Source organism: Athene noctua, chromosome 12 (genome assembly GCF_965140245.1).
Source record: "Athene noctua chromosome 12, bAthNoc1.hap1.1, whole genome shotgun sequence".
NCBI classification, from domain to species: domain Eukaryota; kingdom Metazoa; phylum Chordata; class Aves; order Strigiformes; family Strigidae; genus Athene; species Athene noctua.
The window spans coordinates 21,802,106-21,817,600 of NC_134048.1; the positions used below are offsets into that span (position 1 = coordinate 21,802,106).

The 15,495-nt window shown below is 41.6% G+C and overlaps 1 protein-coding gene across 6 annotated transcripts in view; it reads left to right on the forward strand.

Moving 5' to 3' along the window:
* Positions 1 to 15,495, forward strand: part of FSTL4 (follistatin like 4) — a 239,899-nt gene that overhangs the window by 13,929 nt on the left and 210,475 nt on the right. For all 6 annotated transcript variants that reach the window (XM_074916216.1, XM_074916210.1, XM_074916215.1 and 3 more), the window contains exon 3: positions 4,723 to 4,756. In XM_074916216.1, the coding sequence (XP_074772317.1) occupies positions 4,723 to 4,756 (34 nt within the window). The remainder of the gene's footprint in view (positions 1 to 4,722; positions 4,757 to 15,495) is intronic.

The window sequence follows — 15,495 nt, forward strand, 5'->3', positions numbered from 1 at the left end:
TGACTTCTGCTCTGCCTGCTCCTTCCTTGGCTGGAGAGAATATGTGGATGTTATTAATAGGGATTGCCCTTGAAGTGTGGGGAATTAGGTTTCTACATGACAAACAGCCCTCACAGTTCGGTACAGCAATTTCTTGGGCTTCATAGATCACTTTTTTCTAATCAGAAATTAGTTCTTCAGTGTGTCGGTCTTGCCTGTAGTTATAAAGTGAAGAGGAGCATGCACATGCTCCTTCCTCACCCCGCTGTTTACCTGAATGCAGCTCTAAAAAGGAAAAAGAAAATGGTATTCTTAGTGTAGTGATGGTTCTACATTTCCTGGGCTTCACTTGAAGATGCTTAAAGGCATCACCCCTGTACCAAGACACACATGGGGTTGCCCACCACAGGAGAGCTGGGGCCAAATCCATAGTCCAAGCGTGCAAAAATCCCGTGAATTCAGTGGAGACAGAAGTAAAATACAACATTTGAGAAAGAAAACCTTCGACTGTGACGTGTTTTGGTGGAATTGGGAGCTTGAGCTAGGAAGGTGCTGTGTGATTCCCCTCTTCCCAGCGGAGGTGGGAGATGAGGGACCTTGTGCTTTAGCAGCAGAAGAGCAGGGGCTCAGGTACCCTGCTCTCCCTGCCACAGCGGTTTAGAGGAAGAGTGTTCCTTTGTGTAGTGCACTGTATGTGCTTTGTGGGTATATAGGACAAACGTAGAAATATTTTTATGTGGAGGTGTTTAAAGGTTTTATTTACAGTGATACCAAACAACGGGGAAGTGGTGTTGGTGCTTGGATCCCTCGCTAATGACCATCAGTAAATCTGTTTGCAGCACGTTGGCTACCAAGCACTGCACTATATCGTGTATTCCCTGGGTGTAGTTGTATTTTAACTCTGCGCAATGAAATTCCCTCCCTCCACCCCATGTTTGCTCTGAATGAAATCAAGATTCTTCATTTCAGAAGTGCTCTGCTCATCCATGGGCCCATGATTCAGGATTAAGCAGGAGCCTATAACACAAACCGGCTATTATGTCTTGGCAGGACATCTCGGTGCTGTCTTCTGAAAGACTGGCGTTCCCTTTTTGTGAGAGCAGAAAAGGGCTTTGTGCAAAACAGTTGTTAAGTTGCATCAGGTTCACGCAGGTGTTTGATGTGCAGCACGTGGCAGATTCAGGGGAGTGAAGCTGTGTGACAGCAGATAGTGAACTGTGTTTCTGATTTTTATTTTTATTTTTGTCCCTCCTAATCCAGGTAGGATTAGTAATTGTACTTGATGACACTGCATCTGCTCTCATGCGCTGACCCTGGGTTGGTTGGTCTTTTGGAGGTGGAGTTTTTTCCAGCAGCTACGTGTCTGGTGAAAAGGAATACGGGAGCAAACATACTACACTGATTTCTGCATAACAATAATTGGGGACTTCAGATACAGAACAGAAGGACCTTTTATTCTACATTCAATTAACTACCATTACAGAGCAGGAAAATAGGTGCTAAAAGCGAACCTTGACAAATAAAACTGTTGTATTGCATTAATGAAAAGCTATTTAAAATGGGATTCATGAAGAAGCTTTATAGAAGGAATGAGAAATCTGAAACAAATTTTTCCCTTCAAAGCATGTGATTTATGCTCTGATAAAATTAGATTTTTAGTTAAAGGAATTTGCAGTCATTAAATGGTGCCCATGAAATAAGTCTCATTTATAACCATCTGCTTTATGGCTTCTGCAGAAGAGTATTCCTTAGGCAATGCATCTGAGAACTTTAGTGTCATTTTTATCAAAATAGTTTGGTTCTCTACTAGTAACACTATTAAAATCGCTGTGATTTTTTTTTTTTACTTAAGAACAGTGTCTTCAGAGAAATGGTGACTACTGCCTCTTGTCAGAGATTGCCCAAGTCCTAGCATGTGGCACGGTGCCGTGCCTGTGGCCAGGCTTGTTGGTAATGTCTCGTAGTCGTATATTAGATCACTAATAGGAAGGTCTTATGTTCAACATGCCCTCGAGGAGAAGAATTAGCATTGTTTCTTTTTTTTTTCTGTGCTACAGAAGAGAGAAATGATTTGCGTGAGGCAAACTAAGAAAAATGCGTCCTGGCTGTAGTTTCACTTTACTAGAGGGATAGAAACGGGGGGGGTGTCTCTACCTGGAGCTGATGCCTTTTTGTGGCTGCTCTTTAAGCCCTGCCGTGGTTGCCAGGTATTGTTCCCATTTCCCATTTTTCAGTGTACTCTGTTGGGATGTGGAGCGTTCTCAATGCCGTTGGTCTTTTCTCCACGGAAGGGGACACACCAAGTGCTGGTACTCCCCCAGGGGATGAGGAGTGATGACTTGCAGCCTGACCTCACGTTCTCCCGTTGCATTTCTAACAAGCTTTTCCTCAGAATCCTGCATCTGTTTTTTTGGGGTAGTTTATATTCATTAGAGCTTATAATTATAAGGGGAACAGAGTAAAAGAAGGGAAACTTTGAAGACCATTCTTTGTTTTTCATGATATCTGTGCAGTTCCTTTCATGGAAATACCAAAAGGGTATTTAATACAAGCGAGCTGACACTTGAATTTTTTACAGGCTATGATTGTCTTTTTTTTCTTTTGATCAATGTAATAGTTGTAATTAGTTTTAGTGTTTCTAAGCTTTTGAACTGCAGAGAATTCAAACAGCTTGTTAAAGTGAGGGGCTCCAGGGGAACTTTAAAAGTACTCTTCCCTTTTGCATATATTACATGTACACGGGCTTAATGATAGCAGGCTGTATCTGAATTTTTATCCTGTGCCCCACCTCTCAAACTAATATTTTGAAAAGCTCTGAGAGGTCCCTGGAGTATAACTGTCTGCACAGCTCAGAGCTTTGCTGCCTAAAGAGGATAAATGCTTTGAAGTCTGTACTAATCCTGAAAGCCATTTTACATTATTTCTCAGGATCACTGAGGTAGTATCCTACAGGGAATAATGACTTAGTATTTTTATAAGCAAATACCCTTTTTTTTGTTTATCACCCTCAGCTGACATAGAGGGTGCCACAGAGACCATTTGTGCTGCTCTGATCCTTCTTGGTTTTGGTGAGAGCTTTGTTTTTGAGAGACAGCTTTCCTGTTGCTTGGAGGAAAGAGAAGCAGCATCTGTTGCTGACACAGTTGGTGACAATGGACAAAATATAAACTGTCACCACGTTGGGGCGGAGCTGGGCTGGGCAATGTGATGTGGTTTGGCCCCCTGGGCCGGTAGGAAGAGCCTGGGAGAAGAACAGGAGACAGGATGATTTTTGTAGGCAGTAGACAAATAGCTACAACACTTGAATAAAACACCCCATTCTGAATTACCTGGTGCCCCCTGAGGTGCTCAGGTGAGGGAGGTAAAGCCTTGAGGAGTTAGCAGAGCTGGCACTTTCATAAGCTGTTTTTTTTTTTTTTCTCCTTGTGTTTATTTCTATCTTCTTTCACTTTGAAAAGCTCTTTTTTTTTTTTTTTTTATCGTGGGCTCCAGTGGCAGCTTTCTGTATTTTCAATTACCCTGTGGCAGAGCGCTCCGTACCACAGAAGGGGACCGTGGATGTATTTCATTAGATGCATGTGCTATACTTCACATCCTTTTGTCTAAACGTGATCTGCAGGGAGGTACTTTATTTTTTTTAAAAAGTGAAGAAGTACAAATAAAACTATACTAAGCATCAGGTGGGCTGGAAGGCTCAGATGTCTGGGGGAGGCCGTGTGTTATTTTCCTATCAAAAGGAGGAGAGAAACAAACCTTTTTGTTATTTCATTCTCTGATAAACATCTGAGAACGGTGAGCACTAAGAAAGGAGGTTAAACAAGGCATATCCCCAAGAATAAAAACCTGCATTATGAGCTTCTTGCAGGGGTCTGAAGAACTTGTTCCTCTTCCCTGCATCTGTGCTGTGGGGGGTACCATGGCTGGGGCCTGATAGGTTTAAATTTGCACTTGGTGGGGTTAATCCTGCATCATCCATCAGTAGGAACTGTCCAGGTCAACAGATCTCCAGGCAAGATGGTCTTTTAGAGTCCTCCGTGATTCTACTATTTTTAATACTGGTTGCAAGAAGTAACTCAAATGATGGGAATTCTAAGTATTTGTAATTAACCCATAAATAGTGTTACTGCTTGGGATTAAATATTTATTCCTCTGGAGTGTCACCATTAGTATAAGTAGTGTTGTCTGGAAATGCAATACCCTTTGAGGCTTTATGTAATATCCTTTTAAATGAAGTTTCTTAGAGGTAGTAGTGATGCTTTGCAAGAAATAGGACAAATGATGTAGGTGTGCAAAGATTGAAATGAACCCTCAGGTCTGAGCATGGGTAGTCTGGCTGCCTTGAAATTGTTCAGGTATTTGAACAAGTCTCTGCTAAAAATATCTGTAATGGCTCTTCCCTCCTCAACCCTAAATCCTTGGTGTAGTAATAATAACCCTCCTGGCTGTTCCCTTTTAACATCAATAGAGGAAAAAAACATTAATTTTAAAGAAAGATATTGTGCTCTACTATGTAACTTACCACAGAGTGATGAATCATTTTAGGTGATACATTGATCCATTAAATATCTGTGGACAAACTGAAATATATGTTTATAATTACTCCTCAGTAACTGTGTAGAGTATCACAGATGCTTCTCTGGGATAATGACTGATGTTTTTAGGGGTTTCTGTTCATGCTGCCTTTGAACAATTCTCGTATTAAAAAGAAAAAAAAACACAAAAAAATTTTCTTTTTCCTTATAGGACTCCAGAAGGTTTGAAGTTACAAGAAGAAAAGGTAGGAAAAAAAATACAGTTTTCTTTCAATGTGTGTGTTGGTGTTGAGTATTCTTGCAGTAACTTTTTAAAAGAAACATGAGTTTACGTGCCTGAAAGGTGTACTGCTGCAGGATTTCAGACTGCTGCTTAACACTCACCTGACAGTTCTTAGTGTCACAAATTGTCGATATTTTTTTTTTTTTTTGCAATGAAGAGTTGTTCTTTCAGCACAGAACTGCATGATGGTATTGTGGATGCAAGTCGAGGTTTGTTGGGTGCTGGCAGAGGATCTAAAGCCTGACCTTGGAGCATTTCAGGCAGAAAAAGGTCCAGACAAGTTTACCATGCATCAGCACACTGCAAATCCACCCAGAGGTGCAGCAGCATTAAATGCGGGTGCCCTGAGCTCAGATCCTGCTCCTGTAAACTCTTTTGCGTTAGTAAGTAATTGGCTGCTGCCGTGAGTGGCTCTTTGATGGTTCCCAGCAGCTGGGTGAGAATCGGCCATCAAAGAGCTCATTCTGGTTATCATTAATTTTGATTTTGTTTAGCAGATGTTTTCCGGATCAGGCAGTTGCTTGCCTCATCTGTCTCGGTAGAATGTGAAGCGGGTGGCACTCTCCTGTTCAACACATTAATGCATTCCCCTGTTTTATTCCAGCAGCTTTAATTGCTTCAGGCATCCTGTATATTGGGATGAGGTTGTAACTACCACTGGCTTACCGCATAAATGAAAAAGGTCAGGTCCAAGGGTAACTTTCCATCTGGGCAAATAATCTCCTTTTGGGGTTTTTTTGTGGTTGTTTTTTTTTGTTGTGAGGCTGAGGCAGCAGAGACTTGGATAAATTAAATATATGGCTGCTGCCAAAGGTGAAATTTATTTAGCTCAGGTTTCCAACATATGTGTGTGTTTGGTCAAACTTCTGCCACTCTTCATGAGGAAATCCAGTTGTATTGGACTTTGCTGGATCTCAGACTGAGGAGGGCTCTTGGATGGATGCTTCAAGGTTGCTTTGAGATGCACGTTTGCGTCTTCCATCCTGAATGTGGAGACGTTTCAGTCGTGCTCTAGCTATAGAGTTCACAGTGCAGTTCGATGTAGACTTGGAGACTCAGTCCAGTCTTGGGAAAATGGACTTAATGAATAAAGTTTTGTGGAAGTACCTCTAATCCTGTTTCAGATGTGATTTGGGCCTCCATAGTTTACTGCTCAGTGAAAGTAAGCAATACTTATAAGAACTTAAATAGAGCAATTTTTGAAAACAGAACTGACTTTTTAGATTGCGTGGGTGCTTGGAAAATGTTACTTCAGAGCAATAGCTGGATTTTGAGATCAGTGCCTCCAGACACCAAGTTTCCAGGCTCAGCTAGACTGATTTCTCATTCCCTTCACAGGATGGGTAAGGCTTGACTTCCATTTGGAGGGGTGAAACCATACCTTTTTTCAGAAACGGATTCAATATAATGAACTTTTCTGTCAGAAGGCTTCTTAGATCCATGGATGAAGTGGAGAGAAGGGGATGGTACTTGGGGAATTAAGGTCTACAGATAAATTTGGCTTATGCCCTGCAGTGCAGTCTGTGAATCAACACGTATGTCTGAAGAACTGCAGACTCCTCAAAAGTCAAGAAAATGCTAACAAACATGGTAAATATATCTTGGTCACAAAGCTTGTGGATTTGTGGAGCTACCTGGGGATTTTCAGCAATGATTAAGTGCCTTCCTCTCTGGAGTTAGTCCTCAATAGTGCCTATAAAATAATTCAATAAAAGCCTCCTTCAGAAACCTCTTCAGTATTAAAATGTGTACAGAGCAGATACCACTCAGTGCTAGGAAAAAAAAAATAACAGGAGGGTTGAAATGTTTGTTATGCACATGAGAGAATTTATTAAAAATTTTGTGATATAGTATGATCTGATTTTAAAGACTTGGGCTTTTTTTCCCTAAAATGGTATTTTTTTGTGATTAATGTTTTTTACCTGAGGAAATTAGATGATCGGAAAATGTTTGAGGATGAGGGATTGTGTTTTTTCCCTTCCCTTGGTGGAAGATTTGGCTTTCTGTTGAAAAGCTGAAAAACTTTGAAACTTAAAAATATCTAATAGAAACCACCACAAAGGTGAGAGCTGGAGCAAACTTGCTCTGTGCCTGCTTCTATCATCGCTCTTGGACGAACCAGGATAATTAAAAAAAGAGCTTTTGGTGAAAGGAGGGGCAATCCTGGCTTACGCTTTTCAGAATTTTTCTTTTTTTGTGGACAAAAGGGTTGAGTCCTTCAGATTGAAAGCAGGCATGTTTCTTTCAAAGGAAACAAAGCCTTGATTGTTGTCAGATGGTCCAGAGGTAAATACTAACTCACCATGCTTATTTTCTTCAACAAATAGTCTTTAATAGACACTTGGTCAGTTTTGCTGGATTGTGTTTATATTAGATGAAAGAAAGAGGTCGGAATGCTTTTTTCCTTTTTTGAGTTGTGGATGAGTGTAGTTAGGGGTCTCTTGGTTTCCAAGGTTTGGTTTTTTGTTGGTTTCCAAATTGTCAGGACTACATATGCTGGAGAAATTCTGAAGCTGCTCCAGAGCCCATTACAGTCAATGAATGGCTTTCCTTTGACTTCTGTGAGCGCTAGATCAACGATAATTACATGATCTTTTAATTGCTGTGGTACGGAGGGGAGATGCTTTCCTGACTGCAGCTGGCAGCTATCTTCCACTGTGATGTATGAAGACTGATTTCCTTCTGAATTTAAATGGAAATGGCTGCACATCCCTTTTGTTACTGGGATGCTTAGCTGGTGTTCAAATGTTACCCTTTTGACTAAAAGATGATCCTTTAACCCAAAGAACCTCATCCTGGTAGTTGATTAGAAGCTACAAGAATAGTTTCCTAAATTCAGTTTCAGCTAATTAAGTTGAAATTTTGCTCTCAGTGGGTCATGCCTGCGACCCACTGCAGTTTCCATCTGCATTATGCTCATGTAATAGAAAACAGAACATGGTCTGAGGTGCCAGATTTTTGTGTTGCTAGCTTTAAAAACAAAACCCAACCCAAATAAACAAAAATACGAACTCAATAAAATGCAGCATGTGGTAAACAAGCACAGGATTTGAATACCGTCTCTTTATATTGCTCTTTTTTACAAGGGGCAAGTTAGAGCTGGCAGACTCAGTTATTCGGTCTTTCTTTTCCCATTTCTGTCTAAATACTCTTCCATTCTTTAGTCCAGATGTTTATATATGGTTTCAGGTGTTAGCATTGATGCTGGTTCCTATACACTGCCTGCCCTTAGTGCATCGGAAAGGGAACTGAGCAAAAATGTTAATAACCTACACATTTATATCAGCTGCCCAGGACAGTGAAATAGTGCAGGAGCAGATGGGGAAGAGCGAAACAGCAGTAGGGAGCCCGGAAAAGCAGCAGTTTGTGCAGATCAGGTGGAACCAACAGGCGTTTAGTGAAAAGGATGGAGAAGAGCATGTGGCAGAAAGTTGAAAGCCTAAAGGGTTCATGGTGAACTGGAAGAAGCACTGGACCGAGCTCTGAAAAGAGCATCTGTAAGCGTTTGGCTTGGCTTAATTTTAGATTGGTGAGTTTTCAGTGTGTGCTGAGTGTGGATGAACGTGTGATACTTATCTGTTGATGTAAAACAGACCACACAACTTATGTGTGTGAAAGCCACATACATTCACGTCCATCACATTCCCATGTCTAGCAGAACAGGGCCTCCAGTGGTTTCTCCAACTATTTTACTTGCAAGAACACAGGAACTAATTCTGCAGCTTCTGGAGCTGACAAATGCTCCCACTCCTGTTGGCAGTGTGGGGCTGAAGGATGCTCAGTACGAGAATAAATTGTCTGCTGAGTGTAACTCAGTGCCCAAGCGTGTGTGTAGTCACATTAAGCATAAAGAGCCAGATCTTCAGTAGATAACAAATGAGCAAAGCCATGCTGAGTTTAATGGGCCACCTTTGCTTTCTACTAGCTGAGGATCCAGCCCAAGCACTTAAAACTTTTAATTTGTTTTTATGTTGCTCACAATCATCCATTCAACAAATTAGTGTCAAAAGATGCTTTTGAAACCGTTCAGCCAAGAAATGTTCAAACAGATTGCTTCCACTCTGTTTGACCATATAATCTTATTAAATGAGATGCGACTCCACATTTATTCAGACAGATGACATCACGGTACCATAAAGACAGGAACTTTAACTATCTGTTTTGAATTAAAAGGCTGAAACTTCTCTTGAAGTACTCACAAGCTCTGTGTTGTGGATGTCCTGTTTGTATTTAAATATATTTGTTAAGGATACACAATCCTCGTTGTTACAGCACGCATCCTAATCACAGTGAGGAGCAGTAGAATAGAGCTTTCCATTTTAGAATGAGCTTTCCCAAGTTCCCATAGTTTTCTTGAAAAATCTCTGGGGCTGCATCAATTCGTGGTGGAAGATCCAGCCAACAGCTTAAGAAATATTTCATTACTTGCCACTTGACATCAATTCTTATGTCCTAGATGAAAAACTGACTCATGGTTATAAAACACTAATGCCCTTTAGAAATTCTATTCACTTCATCCTTTCTTTTTGCACATTCAAATTTTTACCTATCCATGGAAGATGAAAGGCTCTCAAACTTGGCAGGAATGGCAAATTTTTCTCCTCAAACCCTTCATGAACACAATGAAGTGATCAGCTATAATTAGTTTTGTAGTAAATTGCCTATTAATTTCCCATCCCGTTCTTTTCCTATTGCCAGAGTCCAAGAAATTTGGGTTTGTTCCTTATGACCTGGTAGAAATGCACCAAAAATCAGTAGATGTGTCTGTGTTGCTCTTTGGAAGCAGCTTTACCCCCAGGATTGTGTGGCTATCCCGGCGACATCCAGATTGTGTGATACGGTGATGACACATAGCCGTGTGTGGATGCTGTGTGTAGTTCAGAAACACATCGGCTGTATCTTCGGGATAAGCCTCAGAAGTTCAGGGGACAGGTTTTAGTTTTACATCAAAAATACCTGGTTTGTAGTAGGATCACAGGTAGGAATATGTTCCATGTTTATTATACAGATTCCAACAATTACTCGGTCTTTACTTCCAAGAAAGGTTCATGTCTCTGTCCATCTCAGCTGCTTTGTTTTCATAGAAATTTTTATTATCTCTGGCTTTTCAGGGCATGTGTTATCAGTGAACGGCAAGCTGTTACCCGGGGAAGGATATTTGACTGGGTCAGAATATTAATCTGATATTCATCTCCTGTTTTTTTTCTAAGCTTGAGAAACTGCAGTTCCTCAGCATTTTTTGTACCTCATCCCACTTGAACATTATTCTTCAAATACATGATGCAGTGGGGATGCCTAGTTTTGCAGTGTTGGCAGGGAATTAGGTAGAAATAATGAAGGCAAAAAGATTTTGGAGGAGCTGCCCAAGGCATTTTTTAGCTTGGATTTTATTTCAGTCAGGCTAAACTCAAATCGGGGAGGGGGAGAAGGGGAAAAAATTGTTCGCTCCTGCAAATCTATCAGCAATGGTGTTTTAATTAAAACTTCACATATTTTGTGATTCTAAGTGACAGGAGTTAACAGGGGGAGTAAAACCATTTAGAGGGGGAAGAACCCCAAATAATCAACTCATCAGCCAGTCTTGGGCACAGTAGTAAATTAAACAGTAATAGGGATACTCCTAGGCAGGCTTACTACAACTGTTGGTATTGCACGTGTGGGGGACTCTGGAAAAGGACAAGTCGCTGCAAACACTGAGCAGTGAATTGCAGCTCAGCCAGAGAGTTTGAGTTATTTTCTAAACCAAACAGTGCTGGTCCTAGTCGTCATGTTTGGCTTCCAAATGACTGTTTGTTCATTCAGATGGATTAGTTCTGAAAATGTGAATGCAGCCATGGTTTAGCCCAGCTTTGCCAGCAGACATAGGAAACCCATTACGTGCCCAGCTCTCTCACTGCTGGAAGCAGAATGGTTTTGCAGACTTAAGGCTCTTGTAAATTGATACATCAGTTTCTGTGGTTAAGTATTTTGGGGCAGGAGGAGAAATGAATTTTGTTCATGGCAGAATGGGCATGAATTTTCAGTAAGTAAATATAATAGTATGTGGTTTTGCTAGAGCAGCAGATTGATGGACCCGATGGAGTTGAAGCAAAAAACTTCTCGAGCAGCAGGAAACCAGGCATCTGTTAACAAACAGCAAGTCAGAAGAAGGAGCTTGTAGGCAAGTTTAGGAAGTGGCCAGACTTCAGTTCCCTGGGTGAGGAGAGAGAGAGGATGGAGATAAGCCAGAAAACTAGGAGACTTTGTGAGGATTTACAGGGAGATGCCAAATAGTACATATATGTATTCCATACTGTGTAAGTGGGCATCCCCGGTGCAGAGTGCTGAGGCTGGGTGTGCTTGATGGCATCTCTCTCCATCTGAAAGCAGAATGAACTGTGCTGGTTTGGCAGCTGAAGAAGCTGCTTGTGCTGGCTGCCGCACTGCTGCCCACCACAGCCCTGCCTGGCCATGCCCACCATCCAAGAAGTCCCAGTTCCTAATTTGAGCATGTGGGGAACAGCTGGAGCTCGGTCAAATTTATGATCTCTTAACGCAAAAAGGGAAGCTACTGAAAAAGGAAAAAAAAAAAAAAGCAGGGTGCTGCCATTGCCTGTGTTCCTTGCATTTAGTATTCATGGGCAGATGTTGCACAGCAGCATCAGATCCTAAAACCAGACATGTAGAAACCTCAAGCTGCAGTTAGCTCCTCTGTGGGATAGTGGAAGATGCTGGAGTTGTCCCTTCGTGATGCTCATTTACAGCAGATAAATGGGGCACAAAACCTTGCACTGACCTGACTGACCTGCAGCAACAGAGTGGCCTTATCTACTGGCGTGGTCCAGAAGGCTCCTTGAATGACTTTGTGTCAAGGAAAACTTGAATCACTTGATGTTTAGGGTTTTTCACAACCAATTACATCACACGTGAATTGCTGATTTAAAGCTTGTGACCAAAAATACACACTGCGAAGCCAACTTCCATCGACCCAGCTTCTTGGAACAGTTAACAGCAACGCAGAGTTTACTCAGCAGACTTTTAGCTTCAGGCTATGCAAGAATTTTAAGAAAAAAGCATGTGAAAAAAAGATACAGCCATACTGAGGCAGGCAGCAGCAAGCTTGTTGTGTTCAGCCTAGAAGGTAAGTTCCTCCTGCTCATCAGTTCGTGTTGTTTGGAAACTTTGGAAGGTAGATGAGCATATTTCCTGATAAATAAGGAAGGAGAGTTTGGTCCACGCCAAGAGCTATGACTTGGGGCGCTTGTGTCTGCTCCGTGCCCGTGTCCCCCGTGGCATGTCCAGGGAGATCAGTCCCAGCGGGGCTGCCTCAGAGGGGTGACCTCCTCTCCAGCTCGAATACCAAATTCTGGTGAAGACAGTAAGATAAAGTTTTTTCCACAGGGCAGTTTCTCCCTCTCTTTTTCACTTCCAGTCTCTCAGCTCAACAGCCTGTAAGTTACCTGTCTTGTGCTGAGAAATAACTACTTTTAACATTTTTCCCTTTCCTAGCATCCCTTGACTCTACAAGCTTCTCTGCTTTTTTTCCAGCTAAACTGGGCAGTCTTTGGGAAGATACCACTTCGTCCTACAAACCTTGTCTTGGCTGCATTTTCACCCTCCCAAAGCACTTCTCTCCAGCCGACCCAGAGCAGTAAAGCAGGGCTGCTGTGCACTGGTCTTTTGAGACAACCTGTCTTGAAAAATAGGAGGAGGAGAGATTTTTCCAGACAAACAGACTTTTGTTGACTTAAGCATCCTTAGAAGCAGCCAGGTTGAAACTCAGAGTGAGATTTGAAGTCATGTTGGTCGTTGTTCTGGGTGGTGCATTGCTGTTTGTATAAAATACTACTTTTTTTTTTTTTGTCCAACTACATAATTCTGCTGAAATACTGCTGCTACGCAGAGCATTGCATGATGTGGAAGAGCCTCTGGCACATGGAGAGGGCATATGCTCCTTGTGCATAATACTGAAAGGTGCAAATGCATTGGAAACCCTGAGTTTTCAGACCAGCTGTAGAATAAACTTCTTTGTAAGGGCTGAATAAAGAACTGGCAGCAGATGTTTGTGGTAATGGCAGTATAATGTAATATGCAAATAGTCTTCGAGTCAGTTCGTCCAGCATGTCTCAGACATTAGCAAAATAAGTAGCTCGGACTTTGAGTGTGAAAATCCAAAGTCTGGGATCACTTCTGGGCTCCATCATCCTTTTGAGTCATGATTTTTTGAAATGTGCTGTTAGTCTACTTCATGTGTAAGAGCATGGAATATTTTCAATTACAGACTTAATACGTTTCAATGTGCCGTTTCTTCCCGAACTGAGCTTTAGCCATAAATCAGTGCAATTAGGTTAATATTTTCAGAGCTGCAACTCGCTCCCCAAATACAAGATAAATAAGAAATGACCCTTTTGGTGCTCTCTTGGTTCAGGCACTCGTAGCCAGGTGGCTGTGGCCTCTGCCTGTGGCAGATGCAGTGTGTTGAGCTGCCAGCCTGGACTAGCCCAGCCCAAGCCTTGTGGTTTTTGGTAGGAAAGGTTCTAACGGTGCTCCGGTGTCTTCTCCCGGAGGTGCCGTTATTTTCCCAGGGGAGCAGCTCAGGCAAGTATCTGTGGGCAGTGCAGTACTTACCTGTGGGTCCGTTATCTCCTTCCACCACATCTGATTCTCACCAAACCCTGCAGGATGTGGAGAATGAACCATTCAAGTGGTTGGTGCCATGGCAAATACTCTACTTAAATTAGTGGTTTTCCCGGGGGCTCTGCTTGCTTTGTAAACGTTTCCTCTGGACTTTACGTTTCCAAGCAAGATTTCAGCTCGGTAATTAGTGTGTGTCAGTATATTCTTTTAATAAGAACTTAGGAGTCTGTGAAATGGTCCGGTTGTTCTTGTTTGGGAAAGAAAAATCTACTGTGTGTAAGGTAATGTAATTACTTTTCTAAAGGAGTTTTTATTATGCTCCTAACTGCACATTTACTGTACTTGATAGACCAAAATAAAACCAGAACAGAATGAATAAGCCATTTTGGTCCATCGGGTAAATAAAACAGCTAAAGTGTTTATAAATATGTATTTAGTCAGCAGAGCTGATTGGCGACTCTGCAACTGCTCCAGTGTCTGAGATAAGTAATCCAAGTTTAATAGCCTTCCATAAATATTTCCTTGTTTGTCATGAGGCAGTAGTTATTTATCCATGCCATGCTGCTTGCTTGCTTGTGTTTGATGAGATCTTCTAAAGAATATTAAAGAAGTTTCTTGTTTTGCGTATAACAGAAGATGGGCACTTGGTGTGTTTATGAAGTAGCATGAGAGTGGTCTTGTCCCATTGTCCTTTCCATCCCTGCCTCTCCCTCACAAGTGGTATGTCTTTTTGTCACTCTTTTTACTCTCAGTTTTGGTGAGGTTAAAATGTGCTGTCTTTCTGCTGAACTTCTAAATTCCATCTGCTAAAGTGGCCCCAAAGATGTGATGATCAGTAGGGCTGAATCTCAGCCCAGCTGCTTTTTCTGGAGTAAAACTATTTGGCACATATTATGAAACTCATTCTGGTAAAACATATTACTAGATGGAATTAGTATGTGTGAAAAACTATTCTGGACCTATAGACTTCAAAGACTCTTCTTTCCAAAGGTGTAAACTGGATTCTGGCTCTTGAAGTTGTTCAGCACATGGGTCCATCTCTGTTCAGGTTATCAGTGTCTGTTCTGTGGCTTGTGTGCAATAGTTGGTGGAAAGGCCACAGCTGAAATCCACCTTGTGCAGCCAGCAGATAATAGCAAAAAGTTATGCTCTTGCTTGGAAAATAAAAAATACAAGAAAAAAGTGCCGTGTTTTCCATCTGCAGAATTGGAAGTTTTTCAAAATGTCACTTCTTACAAGATTTCAATTTAGTTTCTCATTGCAACCACGAAGCCAGGTGACAATAGCATGTGATGCCCCTTCTCTTTGTTTTGCTTCTCCCATTGAAATTCTATGATGTGAATTGCCTATAATAGGAATTTTTTCTTTAATTTTCATATTTGAGTGTTATAAAGAATAACTTTTTCTGTTATCTGTTAGACTGTTATTATCCTTTCTAAGTTTCCTGTTTTGTTTTCCATAGTATTCTTTCTTTACCCATATTAATTTTTCCAAAATTATTAGTTTTCCTTAAATTATATAATAGTCATATTTAGGTTTGAACTCCTATTGCCCATTCAATACAGAACTTCATCAACAATTTTTAGCAGAATCAACATTGTGGCAAACCTTTATTCCCTGGGAATATAGTCAGTGAAGCCAGAAATTGGAAGCAGCCCTATGCAGCTTCTCAGCTGCTGTCAACACATCCAACTCTGTTGGCACCCGTGTCAATGAGGGATGATCCATTGCCAGAGACATTTGTATGGAGAAACAACAGTTTGGGAAAACAGAGGGTTGTTGCAATTAGAGTAGATTTACTGCTGACTGTTTCTGCACCCTGAGATGCTGATGGGACTTGCCCAGCGTGCTGGAATCAGGATCTGGGTCTCAGCACTGTTCAGCAGTGAAATAACTATGTGACTCAAGAACTGTATTCTCCGAACTATATAATAACACTTTAAACAGTGAACCTCAGCAGCAGCTAATAACTGAGCTAAATTGATGGGTGAGCCCATGCGTGGGTCTGTCAGGAGAGCTTGTGACCTTTCTGCTCTGCTACACGCTGCTCAGGGTGGCTGGACCAGCCGGTTGGGCTCCTCCTGC